Here is a 24,828-nt window from a genome sequence, read left to right as displayed (position 1 = left end):
ACAAATTTAATTATAAGGTATTATAGTAAGTCTTTGAAAGCATGGCCTTTGAATGCTACAAATCTTTCTTGAAAAGTTGTAAGTTACAGTTAATGAAATGTAACTTACATTTCATTAATGTAACTAATGAAATGAGTGATGAAATGTTTATAGTGGTCCATGGAGTTCCTGTCTCATTGTACTCCTACTAAAAAGGGTGAATCATGTCTCTCAAGTGCTGCATACTGCAGGTGTGGGTTATCAGTGAAGTGTATGCATCTCTGATATCAAAATCAGACTTGGATCACCTGAGTGTTTTGGAGCTTTGTCGCTAGATTTCTCCAAGCATAAGCATAAAGCAAAACCCGCAAAAGGTTTTTTTAGCCTGCCTTTTCTTGAGAAAAAAGAAAGCTGAAATTTACTAGAAAATAGTTAGAGTTTCAGAAGAGCCTGGGGGATGCTTGCTACATCTGATAGAAAAGAAATACAAAAATTGCCATGTAAGTAGAGCGCAGCCAGATCTGTACCTGTTCAAAACTACTATTGACTTCCTGATTTTTTTGTGGCAATGCACGCTGTCTTGGGACAGCTCTATAGATCTTCTCTGGCATATGAGTCATAATTTGGGAAAAACTGGAATTATGCAGCACTGAAAGTGCTCTTCATGCTATTACTTGTGTGACTTTTAAGTAATTTCATAAAAATTTGACAGGCTGAGCCTACAGCGTGACAGCATGTTTTGAATTTCTTTTCACTGTATACTAGCAGCTCCTGCTTTCTGAATATTTAGCAGCTTTCAAAAAGCTTGCATGAGACCACAGAAAAAGAAAGCAGGGAGGAATTACATGGAAGTAAGAGGTTATTCTTTTACAGTAAAAAGAAGAATCAAGATTGAGCACTGAGGGCACGGTTTTGTACAAAGTAATTTTGTTTGTATGCTGTCTCTAAAGCCATGAACTGAAGTGCCATGAGTTATAAAATCAATAACCTTTTAAAGAGCACTGGCATCCTGTATGATGCTTCCTGGATTCTGTTTTTTTTGTTTTACTATATGAACTTCCAAATCCTTGTTTTGCAAAATTACTTCTTGAATTAAGTCAGCCATTCTCAAAAAGGTTTTCTTTACCCTTTTAAATATTTGCAGGTAAAGTGTTGCAAGTGGAAGATGACCTGGTGATTTCTTTCCAGTTGTTGCTGTGTGTCTTAGATTATTTTATCAAACTGTCACCTCCTGCTATGCTCAAGGAACCATACAGTAAGATTTTTTTTTGTATTTCTCATTCAAGTAGAAAGTAAATTTATTATATTTCTATTAGCCATGCTAATATTCCTAATTAACATAATTAAACTTCCTAAGCTTATTGAAATGCAATTATTTTTTGTTTTAGTCAAATTTACATGATAGTGAACTTGAATTCAATTACCTGAATGTGGCAGTATATTTAATATAATTTTTGCTATGTCCTCTCCCCATACTAGTTGTTTAGGGACTTGTTAATACAGCAAGTCTAATTTGGTTAAAGAATTCAGGTTGTGGGTGGATTATAACTGAGAACTATTATTTAGGTTTGTCTTGAGATAGCAAAGGGAAAAGTGGTGGTATCTTACTGTATTGCTGTGGTGGACTCTTACTTTATTGATATTTAACAGTATGACAACAGCAGAAATGTACAAGATACTGGACTATACAGACATTTAAAACAAATACACAGTGGATATCAGCTCAAAATAAAAGAGTAAAGGTAAAATGTAGACAGCTTTGCTTTTATTACATCCTGTTTGCTATTGCAAGTGTCACTCTTTTAAGTAAAAATAGAATGGGTCTTCTGTATAAAGACTTCTATTCAACAGTAAGCTTTTACCCATTAAGTTTTTATATCTAAAACCTGGAAAACCTCACAAAAAAAGTTGAAGTAAATATTTATAAAAACTTTCAAAGATAGAATTCTATTTGAGTTAACTATTTTCTTCAGCTAGCTATGGAATTAATACACTGAAATATTTGGAGCCACAGGATGTGACTCAGATTTTTAGTTATTAGTTTATCCTCTGGTGGGTTAAGATGCAAGCCTAGTATATTTTGCTTAAATCTATTCTTTGGTAACTAAACATCTACCTAAGTTGTAATGTCATGCAATAGATACGGTATTCACTACTATATTCTTTAAATTCTGTATTTTGGAGATATTTATCTGACCCAGTGATTATTTGTTGCAGGTAAAGAAAAATAACCTTGATCTTATTCTAATGTGAATAAAGGATGGACTTGGGACAAGCAGATCCCTGCTTTCCTCCAGTACTATTTTGAATTTAAATTTGAATTCGAATGTAAATTCATTCCTAGTAGGACAGACATATATGCTGCTGCTCATTTCAGGTGTTATAAAGCAGATCCTTTTCAAAAACCACGGAATTAAAACTACCTGGTTTTGAATTCTGTGTTCACACTGATTTACTTTTTCATAGTAAAACTATACAGAATAGGAGCTCATTTTTGGAAACAGTTTAGTTCTGTGCATCATACCTTGAAAAAAAATTCTGCCACTTGAGACTGAATTGCAGATATGAGTGTCACTGTCCTAGGGGCAAAGCACTGGGTTTCTGATGTGAAGCTGTGTATGAACTGTCAAACAGCTCTGCATTCTTTGAGAAAATAACACAATGTATTGTTCAAACCCTCGTGACCAAGAGGCTTCATGTTGTGATAAATGATGCCAGGCTTTATGATCTGACTAAGACTGAGGGGATTATGATGCAGCCACCTCTGCAGTGTAGTTTGTCAGGGTTTCTCAGAACAGTTGTCAAATGCAGATGAAGTTACAAGTGAGAACAGCATGCTGATTACAGTGTCAAGTTTAAACCAACAATATTTAATCATATTAATGTATGTTATTAATATAATTCACATATTTAAGCCATCTGTTTTGAGTTTAACAAAATGAAATATTTTTACCTCACAGTATTAAGGTTTTTTGATACTTTCTTCTAGGTAGACCTGTTTGTTTCTGCTTGTGTGTCTGGGGGTACTTGGGGAAAGGAGGAATTCCCTCCAGGACCATATTTCAGGTTCCCACCATCACTCAAGTTCTGCATTGATTTATTGACCTTCAGCTTCTAGTTTTATACTTCTTTAAAAATAGAAAAATAGTTACTCATCTGTGAAAAGATAAGGCTTTCCTAGCTTTGCAAAACAGATTTTCAGTTAAAGCTACTTGGAGAAAGTGCTGTTACTTTCTGTGCCAAGTAGCTTCTTAAAAACAAAATGTCCAAATACTGATACAGGAATTTAAAAATTAACTTTCTTTTTGTATACATTTTCTGTAATGAAGGTTTCTTACCTAGCTGAACGGATGAGAAAGAAAATATATTTAAGGGGAAGACTTGAAAAAAGTATATAAGAAGTAGCATCTTCTAGGATTAATAACTTGAATTTCCTCTTTCTTAAGATGGCTCTAACCTTGTGATGGTTCTGAATGTCTCTGCAGAGTCTTCTGTGCCTGCAGTGACTGTGAATGGTTCAGCTCGCACTCCGAGGAGAGGTCAGAGCAGGAGTTCACGCACTGCCAAGCAGCTTGATACCGACACAAAAATTATTGAAATCCTTTGTAAAGAGCACGATTGCAATTTAGATGAGGTAATGCCTGCGCTTCAGAGTCTGATAGATCTTGCTGCTAGACTCCATCTGGAATATGTATTTATTTAAATGGTCTTTTAAGTGTCATTATTTGGGCCAGCTTAACTATTCTGTCAAGCAGTTACCTTCAGTAGTGAAAGTATTTTACCATTTTATAGTTTCTCTACTCAGTAGTGTAAAAAACAAACAAAAACCACCCAAAACAAACGCTTTGGTATGGGTGATAATTTTGCCAGGGTAACTGATTTGTGAAGAATAGAATATGAAGTTACAGGCTGATCACAGCATGTAGCATATGGATGCAGGGCTGCTCTGATGGAGTTTCACAGCTGCATCCCATGATGAGAAAATCTATGCAAAAAGCACATTGCTTCTGTGGAAGATCTTAAAAGGCCCCCATTTGCCTTTCACTCTGCTGTTAAATCTATTTCTGTGTAAAAAGGACTGATTTTTGAATATTCAAATGGATGATGGAAGCAGAAATGTGATAGGGCTGGAAAGAGTGCAGTCCTTTTCCAGTTGAATCAATTAGTATTCCACAAAAGGGTTGTATTTGCTTGCTTACATATCACAGTGTTTTGAATGTATGGCAAGTTTTGTTCTTGCTTCATTGGAAACAAACCACAGTGCATTACAGAACTGTCTCAGTTTCTTGATTTAAAGATGTGAAAGCAGTGTATGCATGGCTGACTCTCTACCTTGCTAATGCTACATTTTTTCCTTTTTGTTTTTAGGTCAAAAATGTGTATTTCACAAGCTTCATTCCTTTCTTGAATTCTGCTGGTATTGTAGCTTCCAATGGACTGCCAGAGGTAAGTAGAGGAATTTAAGACATTGTGGTGGGCAGACCCTAGCTGGGTGCCAGGAACCCACCAAAGCCTCTTTTAACTCCTCTCTGCAGCAGAATGGGGAGAGAAAATATAACAAAAGTTCATGGGTTAGATTGCTCACCAAATACCATCACTGGCAAAAGAGATTCAGCTGAGGGATGTTAGTTGAATTTATTGCCAGCAAAATCAGAGCAGGATAATAAGAAGTAAAATAAATGTTAAAAACACCTTCCCTCCACCCCTGCCTCCTTCCCAGGCTCAACCTGCTCCCCATCAGCAGTGCCAGGAGATGGGGAGTCACTTTATCACATGTTCCAGCCACTGCACAGGGAGTGGAGTCCTTCCCCTGCTCCAGTGGGGTCCTTTCTACAGGAGAACATCCTCCATGAACTTCTCCAACATGAGTCCATTCCACAGGCAACAGTTCTTCACAAACTTACACCAGTGTGGGTCCCCCCAGGGGTCACAAGTCCTACCCGGAAGCCTGCTCCAGTGTGGGCTCCTCCAGCATGGGCCTCCCATGGGCTCACAGCCTCTCTCAAGCACCCACCTCCTCCTCAGGCTGTGCATGGATCTGTGAATCCCCATGGACCTCCCTGGGCTGCAGGGCACATCCTGCATCACCATGCTCTGCACCAGGGGCTGCAGGGGAATCCCAGCTCTGGCACCTGGAGCACCTCCTGCCCCTCCTTCTCCACTGAGCCCAGTGTCTGCAGAGTTGCTCCTTTCACATACTTTCATATCTCTTTTCTCAGGCAGCAGTTGTTTCTGTGTAATTGCAGTTGTTTCTGTTTTTCCCTTCATAAATATGTTATCACAGAGGTGCTGCTATAATTCCTGATTGTCCTAGCCTTGACCAATAGAAAGGGTCAGTCCTGGAGCCATAGGGATTGGCTCTGGTGGACATGGACAAAGCTTCTAGCAGCTTCTCACAGAAGCCACCCTTGTAACCCCCCCAGTTACCAAAACCTTCCCATGCAAACCCAGTACAGACAGTTCAACAACTGTGTTTTACTTCATGCCAAATTGCTTAAGACACCCTTTACCCATTGGTGGAGTTCTAATAGGTTCTTCTAAAATCATGTGGCAAAATGAACTGTTTTTTAGGAATGTGGGCTAGCAGGGAATCCAGTATTCATAAAGTATATTTAGCCTATGCTTTTGAATTTAGTAAATTATTCTCCTGAGGCTAAACCAGGCTTTGCTCAAAGCAAAAAGCTTTTACACGAAGCAAAACGTAAGAGTTGCATATCCATGACCTTGGTAAGGCCATTCATCTAAAATACAGCTATTACAATACTAGGTCTCTCAAGTCGCTCTATAAATGCTTAAAGTCTTAAATTGCACACCTTAGTTAAAATATAAATGAGACATGTTATTGTAGTGTTGTTGGAAAGATATCCAGAAGATTAGTCTCAGTTTCACAACTTGGCAGAGTTTGGACTGCTGTGTCTGTGCAGAATTGCTTTCATCTTGCTGAGCTGTTGCCTGGATGCAGCAGACTCTCTCTTTGTGCAATTGCATCCAGATTGCATTTTAATAGGTAACTTCTTGCAGTGTGTTTACATTCATCATTATTAAAAATATAAGTTTAGCCGTGTGTCACCAGTAGATGTTGTAATCTGAAAATAAGCAGCTCTGAAGCTGATCAGAGCAATGAGTCTGCAGGGTTCAATCAAATGTATCTTCTGTTCAGTGTCATAGTGCTTTGGGTGGGGAATAAAGTACAGGACTCACTGAAGATCTTAATCTCTTCCTAAATTAATTCCAGGGTATCAGTAGCCTGTTTAGACTTTTTAATTGATGTGTGTATGTATAGTTGGGAAACCCTATATGTACTTCCAGGCAAAGGTCATTATACAGCTTATTCTCAAATCAGAGGATTTTCATCCAAGACTGCTGAACTTCAGCATAATATCAAAATATTAGCATAAGACTTGCTGGTGAAACTTTTACAAAAGGATGCATTTGAAGAAAAATTGAGTCACATGATCTTTGCACCTTAACCTTGAGTGCCAGAGCAGAAATTTCAGAGGTAGTTGGTACATATACATGTAATCAGCTAACCAAAAATCATGGATGAGATCACAGTACAATAGGTAGTAATGCGGTACATTTAAATTGACTTTCATAAAAAATCACTGTGCTTTTGAAAAATTTTAATGTTCCTTCCAGAGCAAGAAAAGCTTCCAGGGCAAGAAAAGCTTTTGAGGCTTAATGTTGGTATTTTGTTTGTCTTTCCCATGTATTTGCTGTCAGACTTTATGCATTAATGAATAGATCGATACAGAACTCTTATTTTTGACTGAAGGTTTCTTCCAAGTTGGCCCAGTACAGCCATCTTGTCTGAGAGCTGCTGTTTTTTTTAGAAATTTATGAAGTACTGAAATATTTTCGGTTAAAAGAGCGCATAATCCATTAAGAAGATAACAAAAAATGAAAATATAATTAAGTTTTTAAATAAAAGGAATAGTGATAATAGGAAGTGAAATATAATCTTTGGTTTAATAGACCTAATCTTAAAGTTTTAATTGTGAGATCAGTTTGGAGCAAGTCCATTTGGCAAAGGTAAAGAAGAGGGTAAGGAGCGAAGCTGTGTAGGAGGCATTTGCAGCTTTCTCTCTCTTGAGACTGAGAGGGGACTAATTTGGGTTCATATGCATTGTTGCCTGTTTTCCTAGCAGGAGTTTGCCAGAGCACAGTATCATTTAATAAGTTCAAGGGCTCAGGGAGCAGATAATTGAGGTGGCTGCATACTTCTACATGAGCACAGCAGCAGATTTGGAGGGCCAGATAAAAAAATTGCATACTTCCAGTTAATGTTAGTCATTCAAAGTAAAAAGAAGTAATTAAAAAAACATTCAGAAAAATCCAGTAAACTTCTCCGTGTAAAGTGAAGTCATATCAATCTGGGATTTGTGTCAATTAAGAATTTTTTAACAGTTACTTAAAACACTACAGTGTGGCCATGAAATAACAAGTCTATTTTTGTAGCAATAGGCATGTCTCTTAAGAGCTACTCCAGTGCAGATATATTAATATAAAATGAGGAAACTCCAAATGAGGTAAAAAAAAAAGGTTTGAGTTTAGGCCCTATTGCCCAAACCAGCAGAGACGGGGACTGATTCAATTGCCCAATAGCTGTTCTAAGAGCAAGCATTTTACATTTCCTGCTCTTGGTGACACTCTCTTTTCTAGAAGGAAAGATTTAAAAATATGGAAATGCTAGTTTGGTTTGCAGGTCTGTTTCCTAATCTAGTTGTTTTTACAGTGTCAAGACCTACATTTCATCAAAAAATTCTTATGATCTTGGATTGTTTTCTCTTATAAACAGTAATTTTCCTCTGGGTATGTTTCAACTGTTGTATAAGAAGTAACTTTGTGAGGTCCAAGGTCATTCTTTTAGCATTTCAACATTCCAGTCATGAAGTAGAAATAACTTGTTATTCAGTAGATTGTCAAACTTGTTCCTGTATAATAAATTCTGGTTTTTTTCAATGTCTTTTTGAGGTTGAAGTTATCTTGAAACAGTATGACGAGCTCTATCTCAAGAACAAAGATATAGACGCGAGACTATTTCTGAATCATGATGAGACTCTGCAGCCTGCTGTCATTGCATGGTAATATTTCCATTTACTGATTTCATTCCATAAGAGAGTGCAAACTTGTGTTGCTCTCTGCCCCCTTGTGTTATAAATGGAGATCTCTCTATCCTGTTGACCTACTAGTTTTGTAGTTTCAGATAAGGAATTCTGGCATCACCAGCCTTGCTTTACATCATCACTTAAATAATTAGGGAACATATGACTGTGGCTGCCCGATTTGGAAGCTCTGCTCTAACACTTACTCTGTGCAAGGCCCTTTTCATTGAGGGAAAGCTGAGGAATCATGAGGAGGAGGCCTGGCATGCCAGCTGATTAGATGTGCCAGAGGTAGTGTTATGGCTCTGAGCCAGCTGGCACCGAACGGTTTGGGTGGTGGATGCCCCATCCTGGGAACAGGCAAGGTTGGGCTGGACAGGGCTCTGAGGACTCCCATTTAGTTGAAGATGTCCTTGGTCATTGAAGGTGGATGGGACCAGATGACCTTCAAAGGTCCCCTTCCAACCCAAACCATTCTATGACTGTTTGATTTAATTTGTTTTTCAGTCCTACACTTATATGCTAGCAATTGCTGACAATTCAAGATCTCTATAATTTAATGTGAGCTCACCATGTGAGTCTGAATTTATTTATGGCATGAAAATACATGAACTTTAAAATGGGATTAAAATGCAACTAATACCATCTCTACGTATAGATTAAGCTGTTTGTAAATGGAATTTTAGAAAAGAAGAAAAGTTTGGAAGGAAACTTTAGAGCTTGTCTAGTGCAACATACTGCTCAAAGCATCTACTTGGGAATTTAAACAACTCAAGTAATTGGGCATCTACATATTCTAATATGTTACACATTTTTCTCTTCAGATTAAGTCTTTATAGAAAACATTGTCTTTTGAACTGTATTAGTCTTTGATAAGTTTGTTTTCCATTTCTGTAGCTCACAGTTGGAGAGGACACCACTAAAAAACAGTGCAGATGAGGAAATCAATATTATACTTCCACAGACTCCTGTTCGGTATGAGTTTTTCTCTTGAATGTGTTCTTTTGTTTAATATCATAGCTAAAAATATTTATCTTTAGCATAGTCTTTTTTTAATTTTTAAAGAAATGTGGCCTTGGTTTTGTTGGTTTTTTCCCCATAAACTATACTGTAGTTCTGATCACTGATACTTTTTATTTATAGTAGCTATAAAGATGGCAAAGATGCTTCCTTAAAGTTCTTGACCTAAGAAAAGTCCTGGAATATGAAGTTTCTGTATTGCTAAAAATTCAAAATGTTCTAAACCAACTTTGTTCTTGAGAGAAAGTCTAGTGATGTTTAGATTCTTTCCATTCTCACTTGGGCTTTGCTCCGATTTTTCCAAAACTGATGCTATTTAGGGCAAATCATGTGAAGGCCTATTCACCAGCACTGAATTTGGGCTGTAGTAACTTTTTCATGAAGCCACAGAAGTGTCAGTAGATGGCAGCAAAGGTTTGATCACCATCTTAGAGTGGAAAGTGAATCCTTATCTCTCCTTTTAAACAGAACCCTGTATGGTATATGCTGAAAGGACCATGCTTATTCCTTTGAGTTACCTTACAGTGTCATATATTTTAACCTAGACTCATGGACTCTGCTTTAAAGTCCCCTGAAACAGAGAATATAATGATTTTTATCAGTGGATTTGTATCTGGTCATTTATGTAGAAACTAGTGTATTAAAAGGGTGTAAGTACTAGTTATGAGCATAATGAGACTGAGTTGTATGTTTTCATTTTATATTTTTCCAGTGTTCTTATGCTTTTCCTTATTATTAGGAGAGTTGTGGCAGAAGTGATTTTTACCAATACTTGGTAAAAAGTAGATTAAAGAAAAATGCATTATGTTGCAATGATTGAACATATTTTTGCTGGGTTTGCAGTTACTTGACTGATGATATGAACCAAATTGAGGTTGAATGATACAGAGATTTGAAGCACACAAACTGTAGTGGGCTGGCCAAACACCAGTGCACCCACTAGAACTATTTGCTCATGTTCTGCCAATACAGAAGGATAAGGATAAGGAGGAGAGCAATGCAGGCTTAAAACCCTAAAGGGTATTCAGAAAACTTTATTAACAGAACTCAAAAAAAAAAAAAAAAATCTGAATAAACCTTCATAAACCTTCAGAACATTTGTCTTTCCTCCAGCGCTTCTTTCCTTTCCCACTAACAATATAAAGAGACAAAACCTGTAACTTTCAGTCAATTTACTGCCTAGTCTTTTTTTTTTGAGTTCACTTAGGGGGAGAAGTCTCTCTTGCCATGCCATGGAGACTTTTCCACAAGAAATAGTTTTCTTGTGGTTTTAATTTTCACAAATAGCAGTCACCTGGAAAGTCTGTAATCTTGAAGTCCCTCCCACAGTTTGGTAGTCTTCCCACAGCTGCCATCATGGGGCATTTCAGCTTGTTGGGGTACAGTTTTAAGGATGAGCTGTTCTAGTATAGAAACAAAAAGTTCTCTTTTATCTCTGGAAACAGAGGTTTTCTTCTTCTGTCCTGGGGCAAGGTTTCTCATCTTTTTCATCTCTCTGGGTTCAAGCTTCTCATTGGAACACAGCTACTTCAACATTTGCTTGAGTGCTCATGGCTGCGATTAGAAAGCTACATTCTCCCCATGCATTCCATGAGTTACACGGGAAAAAAAAAAGTCTGGTGTATCAACTATATCTTCACCATACCCTTACAAGACAATTTCAGCCCAAGACTGAGGTATCTCCTCATTCTCCTCCCATCTGGGATTCAACTCCTTCAGTGACCTTGGTGTCTCCATGTTGTTTTCTCTATGTGTTGTTTTCTCTTCACCCTTTCCTTTTCCTGTCACTTGAGAGAGGATTGATGCATGCAAGTTTCATCCGTGAGAGAGTTAACATCTCGCCCGGGCTCGTGGATGGTGATGTGCTCTCTGCTGGTGGTGGCTGCTCTTGGCTGCATGGCTGTTTTCCAGCCCCTGCCACGCTCAATTCCAGCCATGGGGCTGCAGGACTGCCTCTCTTCTCTTTTCTGCTGTTTCTTTTCCTGCAGGATGGCTGGGCAGCTCACGGCCAGAGCAGGGCTTGGCTTGGCTCCATGTGAAGCTGACCAGAGCCAGCCTGGCCTCTGGCTGTGGTTGGAACTCAGCAGCAGCAGAGCAGGGCATGGCCCGGCCACTGTCCCGTCACCCGTTCAAAGGCTGGAAGCAACAGAGCTTTTCCTGGGGCTTGTTCATCTTTAAATGTGATTTCACAGGGTGTATTCAGCTCTCTTAAGTGGTTTAACAGAGTGTTAATACTCAAAACTAGCCAGCTGATTGGTCCTGTCAGGTCCAAAGGAAGCTGCCAAGATCCTTACAGGGAATCACTTCTGTAACTCCTGGATTTTTTTTCCTTAACTAAAAGCTAAACTGTGTTAAACTGTTTAACTATGTTGAACCACTAACACGCAAAATTCTACTGGAAAATCAAAAACAGCAGTGAAGAATTCAGGAAGTAACAATACCACAGAAGAGTCAAGCTATTTCTTAGGTGTTAAGCCATTCTTTTGGTTATTAAAGTTATCACAATCCATGTGTAAGTAATTAGATAAATTGCCTTGTTAGAATTCATAGTCATTACCACAGTAGATTTCCTCAAACAGTTTGTTTGATAACTGGAGTGAGAACAGGAATCATAATTTTTTGGTGTGTGGATTTGCTGTTCATTTTCTGGAAACTGTCAACCTTAATGCTTATTATGCATTTTATTGTGTTTTTCCAGAGCGGCAATGAATAACATTCAGCAGTTGATTATGATTTTAAACTCAGCAACTGATAAACCATCAGATACTCTCATCAAGTACTTCAATGTAAGTGACTACAAAGATGATTTGTTCAGGATTCTTGGAATTACCAGTCAAGCAAAATAGACACCTGTAGATCGGATGCACATGTTTTTGAAAAAGTACATTTTATTTGGGTTGGTTTAAATGTCATCAGTCATTTTAGAAAGCATCCTCTCTAACTGTTGTGTAGTGGAACCTTTTAAGTGCTTAAATACTTCAGTTACTGAGCAGCATATTAAAATTCTTTTATGTGTGTATTGAATGGAAAAGCAAGGGGGTATAGAAGGGAAACAAAAGAGAAAAAGATGTACAGCACTCTTTTAAATACCTCATTTTTATTTATGCTGATGACCTTATATTGAAAGGTGTTACAAAGGAAAGCAGGGCTTTTAATCATTTAAATGATTGAAATGTTTTTGAAGTAAAATGTCTTTTCTTTGTCTTTCCTTCCCCTTATTTGTTTCCTGTACTATTTTAGAATTGCACAGTGAACCCTAAGGATAGTATCCTGAAAAGAGTGGAAAGTTTTGAACACATCTTCAAAAAGAAATTTGCTGAAGCAGTTGGACAGGGATGGGCTGAAATTGGCTCACAGGTCAGTATTTGGGTTGAATATCACTCACTTGAGCTCTGTTAGCACTAGCTGGTATGAGACTTGGCTTACTGACTCTCCTCATTCAGTGTAGATCAGTAAAGGTAAAAAGTAACAGTATTCTTTTCAAATTGAGGAAGCGCTGTAAAGATAGCATGTAAGAAATTCCTCGTAATATGTAAGGAGCAATAGTAATTGGGTGAAAATATGTTGGAAGTACTTTACTGAAGAATGGAAAGTTTTTTTGGGCAAAATACATTAAGTGAAATGTATATTTGCATTCATTAGGTTAATTTGGCCTAAAACTGCCAAAGGTGACTCACTTCCTTATAAAGTCAGGAGAGCAGCTGTGCTTTCAACAAGGATTTTAGAAAATAAACCCAACCAAGTTTGTACTCGACAGTCTCCTTCCTGTCTGTCAGCCCTGCTTTTTTATCCTGTTAGCTGTGAATCAGTGTGAACACAATTCAGGTTGTTACACTTGGTTGAATCTTCACGTGGCTGGGGTAGTCACACACCTTAGTAGCCCTTGAGGCCTCTCCAGTGTTACTGGCCAGTGGAACTGGGGACAGTAATTTGTTTATAGTGGCTCTGTCAAAAACTGGAATGTTCTGGATTGTTAAAACACAAGAGTCTTGCTGTTGTAGTCTGTCAAAACTCCTTGTAATATTCCTGAATTTCTCATTCTAACAGAGGTACAAGCTTGGAGTGCGTCTCTATTACAGAGTAATGGAGTCCATGCTGAAGTCGGTAAGTTTAGTGCTGCTATCTCAGTACTGGCAGTACCTCTGGAATTACTAAGAATATTCACAAGTTTGATTTATTTATTTCAGGAGGAAGAGCGCCTCTCAGTGCAAAATTTCAGGTACTTGCCCCTAAGTTGTTATTGAAGTCTGCTATTTTGAAGTCTTGGGTCAAATACTAATAACTTCCTTTCTCTTCAGCAAACTTCTGAATGATAACATCTTCCACACATCTCTTCTGGCATGTGCTGTTGAGGTTGTCATGGCTACATATGGCAGTAAGTTAAATCTAGAGTCTTTAATTGCATTGTTATTTATTGATAGTTATTACTATTTATTCTAATATAAATAGCAAAAACCCACCCAATACACAAAAAGCGACTCACTGAAATGTCTGAGCTAGCAATGATTCAATAAATACAAAAAGGAAAAAACATCAAAAGTGGAAGAATGTAGAATATTGATAATTTTAGTCTGTTTTCTCTTCAGGAAATGCTTCACAAGGTGACAGTACCAGTGCTGAAACAGACTTGTCTTTCCCGTGGATTCTCAATGTATTTGATTTAAAAGCTTTTGACTTCTACAAGGTGATTGAAAGCTTTATTAGAGCAGAACCCAACCTAACACGGGAAATGATAAAGCATCTAGAGCACTGTGAACATCGAATTATGGAGTCTCTCGCTTGGCAATCTGTAAGTAACACTTTCAAGTAGAACTTGCCCTTGTGTAATGCGCTTGCCTAGAAAAAAGACTTCATACCCAACTCTATAGAATAAGTTGTGGTCTTGCTGAGATTTGGTTCTAGAAAAATAAATTAAAAGAGCAAAACAGGATTTGTTTTGTCATGTCTTCTGGTTTTAGAAAAAGGAAGCATATCAGAGGAAGAAGTCAGCATAGGTCTGCTGATTTACATGACTGTAAGCCAGCATCATTTTACTAGTCTGGCAAAAATCATAAGGGTAATACCCTTTAACTGTGTTTTAGTACCAAAATCAGCAATAAATTCAATGCTTTTGTTTGAAAGTTAATTTTTATCCGGTTGGTGTTCCTACTTGGCAATAGGGCCTCTGTTCTGGGCATCTGATATATTTGCTAATAGTACTTAAAATATTGTTTTGCATTGTCCTTTGCATTCCAGTCACTTTGGTATTTTTGGATGTCGTTAAAATAAAATGCTGGAAGGTTGGATTGTTTTTTTAGGCTGTATTTCAGTAAATCAAACATTTGTTTCTTCTCATTGTTTGTTACTTATAAACCAGAAATAGGCTGTTTATGCCACAAAACAGGAGACTATAGAGGCTGGTAATTTTGACCAGACATAAAGGAAACCATTTTAGAACCAATCCCATATCTTTTAGTTCTGGAGAGGAAAGGGTATTTTAAGAGGCAGACACTATTTCAGGAAACTTGCAAGCAAAAGGTCTTTAGGAATTGTAACCTTAAGAGGACAAAAGATATACCAGGGTTTGACTCTCTACAAGCAAGAAGTGGCCCCTGCTACCTTCTACAAAGCAGCTTGAAGCCAGCTTGCTGATCAGCAGTACACCAAATCCACCAGTTTTTACCCAATAAGTCAAACAAGGGATGCAGGATAATCTAATTTAGACCTGGACTTTCAGGCTGGAAAATCCAGAGAGTTTTGTTTTAAAAAATTATGGGCATTGCAGGCTTTTGTGAAACAAATGATAATGTCATCAACAAGCACAGGATTATTCCAGGATTTTTTGAGTGCTCTGCTTGAATGTGTTTTAATGTTTTACTCTCTCTCCTTGAGTTTCTAGAGGGGCATTTGGTTCTGGTTTGGGGTGGCTGATTTTTCAGTTTGAGGGGGCCTGCAAAGATCACCTAGTGCCAGAGAAGGATGTGGAGTGAAGCAAGAGAAAATACTTAGATGGCTGACTCAGGATGCTGTTGAGGTACCCTAGAAAGGTTTAACTGGTGAAAAAAATAATGGTTTACTATATTCTTCTGCTGTTCCTTATCTGGGTATTGCCTCCATGCAATGGTGTACAAGGTTTGCAAGTGTCTGCTTAATTAGCAATTCCCTCGAGAATGGGCAGGCAATTAGGGAAGTGTAGTTCATACCAGTAAGTACCTCTGAACCTCCAAACACTTGATAAAGGAGTAGAGAAAAGCCAGATGCCTTCTTCTTACTCCTAAAGAATGTCTCACCATAAGTGCTTTCTTTGAGTTAATTGTAAACAATCCAAGAAAGATGGAATCTCGAGAAAGTTCAAGTGTCCACATATGGTTAGAGAGTGGTCTTGTTTTTTGAGGTTTTTTAAAATTGTTTCCCTCTCCAAGAAACTGTTTAAATGAAGAAGAAAAGCATGGAATGAGTAAAGCTTATGCAAAAAATCCCCAAAAAATCTTGCTTAGTCAATAAGAATAGAAACTTCTGAGAAACATTTATTTACAAATATTTGCTTAATGCAACTTTGATTTCCCCACTTACTTGCTGTCTATTTTTGTTAAGTTCTTGTGTCCTCCACCCTCCCAGGTAGTGCATTTCATTACAAGGCTTGTCTGCTTCAGTTTTTACTCATTCTCCTGACTGCTTTAAAAAGGAAGACTTTGGTGAGAGATTTAAAAGGATTGAGCAATTTAATACCAAATAGCTTGAATTTATTGCAGTTTTGCTTGTCACTGATCTTTTGTGAGGAAAAATGCCTTGTATAATTTCTCAGGGAAAAAAGTCTCAAATGCATCTGACCTTTACCTGACTTGGGAAGCTGCATCAAGTGAATGTAAAAGATTCTGTTTTTTACTGTTTTCTGAAGATAATATATTACTCCTTAGCTACTCATTGTGAATATGTTTATGGCTTTTACATAGCTAGCTGATTTAGTCATCTGTGCTTTAGGAAGGAAATGAAACTTTTCTAGGTCATCCTTTCTTTCAACAACAACAAAAAAAGCATAGCTAGACAAAATAAAGGGTGGAAACCAGTTAAAGGTTCTTCCCAATAATTCTTGATTTTTAAAAGGGGCAAATCCATACTGACTAAATCATGTGGAAAGTAATTCCTTTTTCTTAAATCTTTATCAAACCCTGAGAGAAGTCCTATTTAACCACTCAGATATTTACCAGTGAGGTTATGATGCTTCCAGATGAAGATTATGTAGAGATCAGTTTAGAATATATTAATAATGCTGCATAATTTTTATTTGCAAAATAGAAATACACTTTACAATATTCTTTACTTTGAATTTGTGCTCACTTACAGTATTTTGAGCGCTGTTTTGATTTCGTAACTTTAAAGGGAACTGAAATTACTTTAGACTCAAAATGCCGAATAGCCTTTGTTTCATTTTTATCATACTTATAGAAATATAATTTAAACCCTTCCACAGTTAAAATCTATTTCCTTTGAAAGGGATAGTTTGTTACCTGCCAGCCTGGGAGTTCATGCTCAGCCTTTTCCATAATTCTATCAATTTGACCTCCCTTGTGGCCACCCAAAAAAGTAATTGTTTTGAATATCTCAAATGAAGGTTATGTGAAGGAATTCCAGAATATCTGAATTTCCCTTGCTGAAAGCCCTGTCAACTGCCATGTCACATCTTTGACTGAGGTATTGTTGCTGTTTGCTGCAGTTTGTTAGGAATAAACAAGGAAGAACAGGTTTTCAGGCAAGCAAATCAAACACAAAGTCTCTCAGTTTTCAGTCTATTTTGAGTGAAATACCTGTGGGGTGTTTTTGGTTTTGCTGTTCAAGGAAGTAGATGCCTGTGGAGTATGTTTGTTGTATCTGAAGAGCAATCCAGCTGTATTTCCCTGCCTCTCAGCTTCCATTCTGCTCACATGCTCCGAATGGGGAGGTACAAGGTCCTGTGTTTTTCATGCTGGTGCTTAGAGAATGTGCTCCTTGCAAATGCCCTTTCACAAGTGCAGTGTTGGGATAGTGAAAGGGTCTTGTTCTTCTGCACTGGAGCTGCAGGCCAACCTCAGCCTTGTGTGAAGGTAAAGCAGTTTAGAGACAGAAGCTCTCCACGCTGTCCTGGTTAGCTCTACAGACCATAGTGTTCTGTAAACTTGTTAGCTCCTCCATGTGAGCACTAGGAGTATTCCAAGTGGTATTTCTCGTAGGACTGGAGTTTGGGAAGGTTGTGTGGTAGCTGATAACAGGGGTGAGGGTCAGCTGCATCACCACCTGCAACCCTCCAACAGCTCAGAACAGAAAGTGAGGGTTCATTGTGACAGGCTAAAGGGAATTCGATTCCCAGCCTGCTTTGGTCTGGTAACTTCAGCTGTGGTTTTCATGTTTGTTTTTGTGTGAACAACAAACAGACGGGAAACTAAAGCAGTGCATTGCACTGCAGCTTTTGACACTGTAGCCTTCTTTGGTTGTACTGCTTTTTAATATGTGCTGTCCTAATTAGTGTTTTAATTTTTATAAGGAGGGAGGAACACCAGTATTGATATATGTTGTGATTTGGAATTGTAGTATGTTTTGGAGTTTTAATGACTGATGCAAGAAAAACACAGCTTCATGAAATTACTTCTCTTAATGGTTGAAATATGAGTAGAAGTAGACCAAGTGTGCTTTGCTTTATTTATAATGTCTTTCATCTAGCATTGCTTAAACTGTGCTCCATAATGCTTCTCCTTGTGTAGCTTCTTTTTGGTGGTTTCTATTGTCAATTCAACATTTGCAATGAAATCTACAGTATTGTTTTATCACACAGTGTTGATTTAAAATAACTTGATGTTTGCAGTAAGTATTTGTCATCTAACTGTGTAGTCAGTGTTTATACTTAAATACCTCATCCCACACCAAAGACTTCTGTTGGTTTTAAATTATGCAGCTCACTGCAGCAGAGTGCCTTCGTGCTCATAACCATGTATTCCCAAAGAATATATTATTGCATTAATATGGTGAACTTGCTGAGCTGGAATAACAGCAGACCTACTTTGATCATGCATTAAGGAAAAAAAAAAAAAATATGTTTAAGATTTGCATAAAAAGCGTTAGACAAATCCAGGTCAGGGTAAAGCTGTGAGCAGTTACAGGTCAGCAAGTGCTTTTTAGTACTTTGGAATAGTACAGGCTTAGCTATGCAACCTCCTGGTCCTTGTACAAGGACACAGTCACTGTTCTCAAGTGTTTAGTACCTGTTTCCTTGGATGTACAATTTCAAATTAGGTTTCTGTGCTCCTCGTAAGGAGGAATTGAGCTAGAAAGGGGAGTTAATACATTTTCTTGTGGGTTGAATCCTTCTCAGTAGGGATTTCTGTTAGGTGTGTCTGAAGTCCTACAGCTTCTCTGAAGGTAGGTGTCTACATGCAGTTTAAAACCCTCTTTCATTTTGGCATCTTAAGTGATTCCTTTTAAATCAGGAAGTAGGAATGGTCACACTGTTAACATTTGATACATTAGGTTGCTGGGTAAGTGGTTTGCTGTTGTGTTAAAACAATGAATCTAAAATCTTCTGATAGGCAGCCAAGTAAGGCCAGGCAGCAAGGGCTGGGTATTTTTTGGGCTGAGTTTGTACTACTGGCCTCAAAGGGACAATAGTTTGGGCTCAAGTATTGCCCCACAGTCATCAGGTGTTTCCCTGGTAACGTATTCCCTGGCCTGTTCTGACATTTGTCAGCTCTGCTCGGGACAATGCCTAGGCAAGATGTGGGGCATGATGCAGCTCAGGGACTATTTTCAGCTGCTGGTGTGGATTAGCAGTGGAGGATGTGTAGCTGTGTGGGTGCAAGCTGTGCTTTGCCCCTTGCCCACGAGGCCTGAGGACAGGCTGTGGCTCGCTGTGCTGCCAAGCCCAGATGCAGCCACGGGTTCAGCCACGAGCGACTCCCGCGCTGGCAGATGAGTCACGCGTTCCTGGGCTGCCTTCCCTCTGGGCTGGGGGACTCGTGCCCGCCTCTGCACAGCGCCTGGCTTCTCTTGGGAAGGCTGCTCTATGTCAGGCACACTCCTTCCATGCCTGCTGATGTTTGCCTTTCCTCGGGTACAGGAATGGGGGACAACAGCCTTAGGCGCACAAAAAGTGCTGAGCATGTCCAGAAGGACAACATCTGTAAGCGTGCTCACTGGCGGGATGCAGTCCAGCAAGGGAGCTTCACCAGTGTAAAGATACGGACATCAGATTGCTCATGCAGACATCACTCATGTCTTGTGGGTTTCTGGATTTTAGGCACCTAGCATCTTGTCTCAGCTTGGAAGTTGCAATGGGCAATGATTTGTAATATGAAATTTTCTAAGGTTTTTCTTGCAGGGGACAAAACATGCTAAGGGTCACCAAAGGATTGCTTGGCATGTGCTCACCATGCTCCTTTTGACAAAGTTACACTAGGAGTATGCAGCTTTAACCCTCAGAAAGGAACTAAGAACATATTTGAGGTTTTCTGTCTGTACATACTAAATATATTTCTGCTTGCATCATGAGTGTGTTCCAGAAGCATGTGGGATGAGAGAGGTCACGACCACCACTGCTCCTCGGCGTGATAGTGCCAAGGGCTCATACTGATTCTGCTGAATGTGCTCTAAATTTTTTTAAGGCTATGACATTTCAGTTGTCACAGCTGTGGCTGGAAAACCTTCTCTGATTTTGCCTTTATCATACAGGGCACAGTTTTAGGAGTCTGTAAGATGATTGCTTTTTGGGTATTTGTGAAGATAGCACATGGTATAATAGAAATATATGAACATATTTATGTTTATATGCTTTTTAAATTTGGCTATATATATACACACACTCTTTAATAAATGCTTGCCTTTCTAGTACTCCTTAAGAGTTTCCTTTAATGAAAACCATGCTGTGCTTTCTGAGAGTTGAAACTTTTATCTGCCTTAACAGCTGAAGGCAAATTGAAAAACCAGGAAGAATAGCGAATTATAGTCTTCACTGTCTCTCCCATCACTTTGAAAATCTTCCCTGCCACTCCTATTTATCGTGAGGATGACTCAAGCGGTTATTCATGCTTGGGTGTTGCCATTTGAGCAAATCCTCCAGGCTACTGGAAGAGAAGCCAGAACATTTAAAGCTGAGGTCCTGTGTTTCCTGCTTTTGTCTGTGTTGACAGTGTGTTCACTTCTTGGTAGGCACTCACAAAGTGCATAAAGCACTCACTAGGACTGAAGGATTTTGGTTATCTTAGCAGTGTTAACAGGTTTATCTGTTGTAGGTACACCAAGTCAGCCCAACCCTTAAGATGCTCTTGCTTCAAGTACAAACACGACCAAAGGGATTACCTAAGACACAGCAGCTATGCAGAGTTTTCATTCTGTGACATTTAGATGCCATTCTTGATTAAGAGTGTTAAGTTTTTTTCCTGCTGCTTTAAGGTATAGAGTTTCTCTAGTTAAGAGAATATGAATCCTACTTCCATAACTTAGATATATAGGTTTCCTCTGCACTTGAGACAGATCTGTACTTCTGGGAAGCAGTTCATTCTATTTATTTTAAACAGGTATTTTACAGTGGGATTATTCACTTTCCACTGTCATCTGCCTCAGTGACAAACCTAAACTAGATTTATAGTTTTGTCTGTTAAGGTTAGGAGTCATATGCTTAATTCTACTTTAGCAAGTTAGCAAGTCATATGCTTAATTCTACTTTTCAAAGCTGTGTTTCCTCCTTCCTAAGTCATATGCTTAATTCTACTTTTCATAACTATGTTTCCCCCTTCCTTAAAGCATGAAAGGGAGATGAGCAAGAGGTGGTTGTGTAATTATGCCTAGGTTTGCTTTAGGTGGCTGCTTGTGCTGTATCTTGCCTGTAATTGCTGTGTTTGCACGTGGAGGTCATGTACCCAGGCTGTGTCAGGATTGCTTTGGTTATAGATTTACAGCTGTGACAGGGAGCTGGGACTCACAGGCTGTGCTCAGTGGAGCTGCCAGCCCTCTTGGTGCCCCATAAAGATATCTTGGCTGTACACCAGTACTAAGTGCAGATTTAGTCACAGAAATGTCTGCATTAGCATGGTAGACTTTTCTTTAGTCTGTTTTTCTTTAAGGTTGGCTGATTAAAAGGATCAAGGAATAGTGCAATAGTTTTCTGGGAATCCTTGCTTTTCAAGTTGTTGGGGTTTTAAAAATTTTTTTAAAGTTTATTTTAATACTGTTCAATGTTTTGTTGGTCATATTTCAGCTGTAGGAATTTGATTTTAGTCATACTATGTTTTTAGGTAGTTTGAACTTTTCATCCTGCAACACTGCTATATCTGCATTATAAATACTGTGCAGGAATGTTTAAAGGTTGTCCACGAGGGAAAAATGTATTAGAATTCACGGAGGTATCTTGGCACTTCTTCAGTTTTGTAAAATCTTGCTGACTTGTGGCAAATTTGATGTAACTGTCGCCTTAAATACAAAAGTAAATAAAGCTCGGGTTAAGTTCTGTGACTTGTATCCCTGTTGCTCCTTCCTTGGATGGCACTATGCTCTCCAACTTTGTAGTTTTAGGAATCTCTGTAGTGAAATAGGTAAAATTATTAAAATGAAGTTTGGATTTGATTTTTGGGATTTTGTTGTTGTTGTTAGGTTGGTTTTGTTTTTGTTTTGGTCTGGCTTATTTTATCTGAGCCAAAGTCCTTTTATTACTCTTTCTTTCCTTACTGCTGTGTCATTTGACTCACTCTTGCTAACTTTTCTATGGAAGGTAAAATTAGTTTATGTTAAGAAGCAAAGTGGGTGCCAAACAAACACTCTTAAATGGAGGTTTGGGGTTTTTTTTCCAGCTGTGTGCGCAATTTTCAAGCTCTTAAGGTGATACTAGTATCGTGTCAAACTGTCAAATTATATATTATTGGAAGATGTTTTTGTTTCTTTTCTTGCTGCACTTTGAGTTATTGCATTCATAAAAGCATGGGGTTTTAGATGCTTTTTTGTAGGCCAAATAAGTGCTTTTGTGCCTGCTTTTATACTATATAAATATATATTACTTCAGTTATGTGTTTGTGTCGCCATCTTACAGTAACTTTCCAGTAACAAAAAGCCCTTGTGGGGGATGTGGATGCCCCTGTTCACATCTGTTGAGCAGGCAGAGTGTTCAGCACCCTCCAGAAAGGTAATCCCTCTAGGTTTGCTGGAAGCTGTTCCTTTGGGGTGGGTTTGCCTGTCAGAATGGGGTAGGTGCAGGCTGGAAGGTGCCCGTGGTCCAGCTGAGTGTGGAGCCTCTGCAGCTGCATCCTTGGTGTTCTCCTGAGCAGAGGCTGGAGGCTCACCCACGGAGACTCTGCCTGGTCTGAGCTTGGCTCAGGTTCCTTCCTGGACTGCCAGCTGCCTTTGCTTTCCCTTTGGGAGCCACCCTGCCCACAGCAGGGCCCGTGCTTGGCACGCTCTCTGCGCGCCTGTTGCACCTTCCAGCAGCCGGGAGGAACTCACAGATCTTATCTGGACACCAGTCTGTACTGATTTTTTTTTTTTTTTTTTTCATTTGCTGCCCAGGGGAGTGTGTGAAATACAATAGCATGCAGTATATGTGGTAAACTTTCTTTCACATGTAAGAAGTGTGAAATAACTTAGGTAGATCAGCAGTTTTTGGATTTGATTTCATTAATGAAACATTTTTTGTTAGGCTGAAAAGGTAGATATTTTGGTACTTGCTTCACTGCTTCACTATTCTCATTTTTGTCCATGTTTTGCTATGTACTTAATAAAATTTTCCAATTGACTTCCTTTTGTAAAGCATTGGGATTTGCAGAATTCTTCTGAAAAGCAGAGTTAACCTAGCCAAAGTTGTTTTCATGTGAGGTAGAGTTAATATTTTCACAAGTTGGTTGCATTAATTTTGGGTGCCTCCTGTTGCTAGCATTGTTATTTAAGAATTTTGTTCTTTAAGGCAGGAACTCACTGTTTAAAAAAGATAGAGTTAGGGGAAATATTAAAACTATGTATGTGCGAAAATATTCTTTTTATCTCATCATAAAAGAACTTCTTTCTAGTGGCCTTCCTTTGCCGTTGCTTGTGGTTTGATCCTCAGATTTAAATTACAGAAAATTCCCCCCTTCTTATGCTGGACAGCTTTTAGTTCTGATAGAACTAGAGTGGGCAGGCTGCTTCTTAAGTAGAAAAAAAGAATTATTTAAAATCTGAATTCTCAGCTCTGGAATTTTTAGTTCTCCAACAATGTGATAGGTTTTGTAAAAGACCGGAAAATGTGTGAAGAGTTCTTTTTGTTTGTTTTAATTTTGTAGTAAGTTCAGTTGTCTTACGGGAAGAGCTGGGCTTGCTTTTACAAGCAGCTGTTTGACAGGAACTGGATGGGGGTGAAGTGATAAATGTGAAAGGCTTCAGTATCAAACCAGAATTGTAAGAGCAAAACTTCTCCATGCAACTTCTTGCAAAAGTGTTAGACTTTGCAGGCTTGGCTTCCTGAACTTGGCTCCTCTTGAATGAACCCTATAGAGTAACTGTGCTAATGCAGCGATAGTTGTGTTTATACAATGTTTTCAATATTCTGGTAATTGGATAACAAATGCAGCCCAGGCATTTCTGTCTTCTAGATTTAGAATCATTCTGATTTACATTTTGCCTTAGCTTTTGAAATGTATCATGTTTCATTTTGTCAGTGGCGCTCAAATGTCAGAAACCCTGCAGTCTAAATGATGATAGTCTGGTAAAAAAGGGAACTTGGCAGGATTCACAGGTCTGCCTAGATGCAAGAACCTTGTAATATTACATTTAGTGTTGGAAAAGTATGAACAAATTGGTTTTCATGGATAAAACTCTTAGAAAATAACTTGAGAGAATAAATAATGCTAGAGGATACTGTGCCCAGGCGGGATTGACAAAATTACCAGTCTCAAAGTGAACCTCACTAGATTCTCTAACTGTACCTGAGTTCTTAGTGTAATTCTAGAAATCTCATCTTTGGTTATGATGGTGCTTGAAATTGCAAGTGAAAATCTCTTTCTCATTTGCAAGAGATGATGGAAGAATGTTGGATCAGAAGTGATATGGAAAGATTGAATGACAGTCTAGTGCTCCCTGCCTCTTTCCAAAGAAGTGAGAGGGGCATTTATGAAACTAGTAGATTTGAAACTAAAGGATGTTTGGGTTTCTTAGTTTTGTTTTTAGTTCTGCACACACACAATGTGAACTTTTTACTACTGTGAACATTTACACACATTTACAGGAAGACAGAACAAGCTCACAGAAGAAAAATTTCTCCTGAACACACGAATATATCTGACCCAGAAAATCCTGACATATGACTGATGAGGTGGGACAGCACTTGAGAAAGCCTTGTATGCTTCTCCTACTATTATCTTGTTCCCCAGGCATCCAGCCTTGTCTGCTGTTGGAGTCAGGATTGTAGATTAGCTGCATGTTTGGGGTCTGATCAGCTGTCCTTATCTTTTACCTGGTCTCAAGAGCTCTTTTTCCAATTTTTGCAATTCTGTGACTGAGGTTGCTTCCTTAAGAAACCAAAGCTTGGAGGTTGATTTCATTTAAGGATTCCTTACCTGCCTGAATTATTTTCTATAGAGGTTTTTTACACACTTAAAAAAATATGAAGACATATTTGACTTGGTATTGCTATTTCTTCAAATGTAAAATAATTGCATGCTGAAGTGAAAAAAAAATCACCTGGCGATTAAAAAATTAAAACTTCAACCTGAATACAGAAAGTATAAAATAGGACATCTTCTGATTTTGATGTTGAAGTAAT

The 24,828-nt window shown here is 38.5% G+C and overlaps 1 protein-coding gene across 1 annotated transcript in view; it reads left to right on the top strand.

Annotated features, from left to right (window-relative positions):
- The window catches only part of RB1 (RB transcriptional corepressor 1), a 71,973-nt gene that overhangs the window by 14,615 nt on the left and 32,530 nt on the right, over positions 1-24,828 (top strand). The window contains exons 7-17 of the mRNA XM_063149299.1: positions 1,124-1,234; positions 3,465-3,613; positions 4,348-4,425; positions 7,954-8,063; positions 8,982-9,059; positions 11,803-11,890; positions 12,345-12,461; positions 13,152-13,208; positions 13,292-13,323; positions 13,403-13,479; positions 13,691-13,893. Of these exons, the coding sequence (XP_063005369.1) occupies positions 1,124-1,234; positions 3,465-3,613; positions 4,348-4,425; positions 7,954-8,063; positions 8,982-9,059; positions 11,803-11,890; positions 12,345-12,461; positions 13,152-13,208; positions 13,292-13,323; positions 13,403-13,479; positions 13,691-13,893 (1,100 nt within the window). The remainder of the gene's footprint in view (positions 1-1,123; positions 1,235-3,464; positions 3,614-4,347; positions 4,426-7,953; positions 8,064-8,981; positions 9,060-11,802; positions 11,891-12,344; positions 12,462-13,151; positions 13,209-13,291; positions 13,324-13,402; positions 13,480-13,690; positions 13,894-24,828) is intronic.

Source organism: Melospiza melodia, chromosome 2, assembly GCF_035770615.1.
Source record: "Melospiza melodia melodia isolate bMelMel2 chromosome 2, bMelMel2.pri, whole genome shotgun sequence".
Taxonomy (NCBI): Eukaryota; Metazoa; Chordata; class Aves; order Passeriformes; family Passerellidae; genus Melospiza; species Melospiza melodia.
The sequence above is the reverse complement of the archived record's forward strand: the minus strand, read 5'-3'. Positions and strand labels throughout refer to the sequence as shown.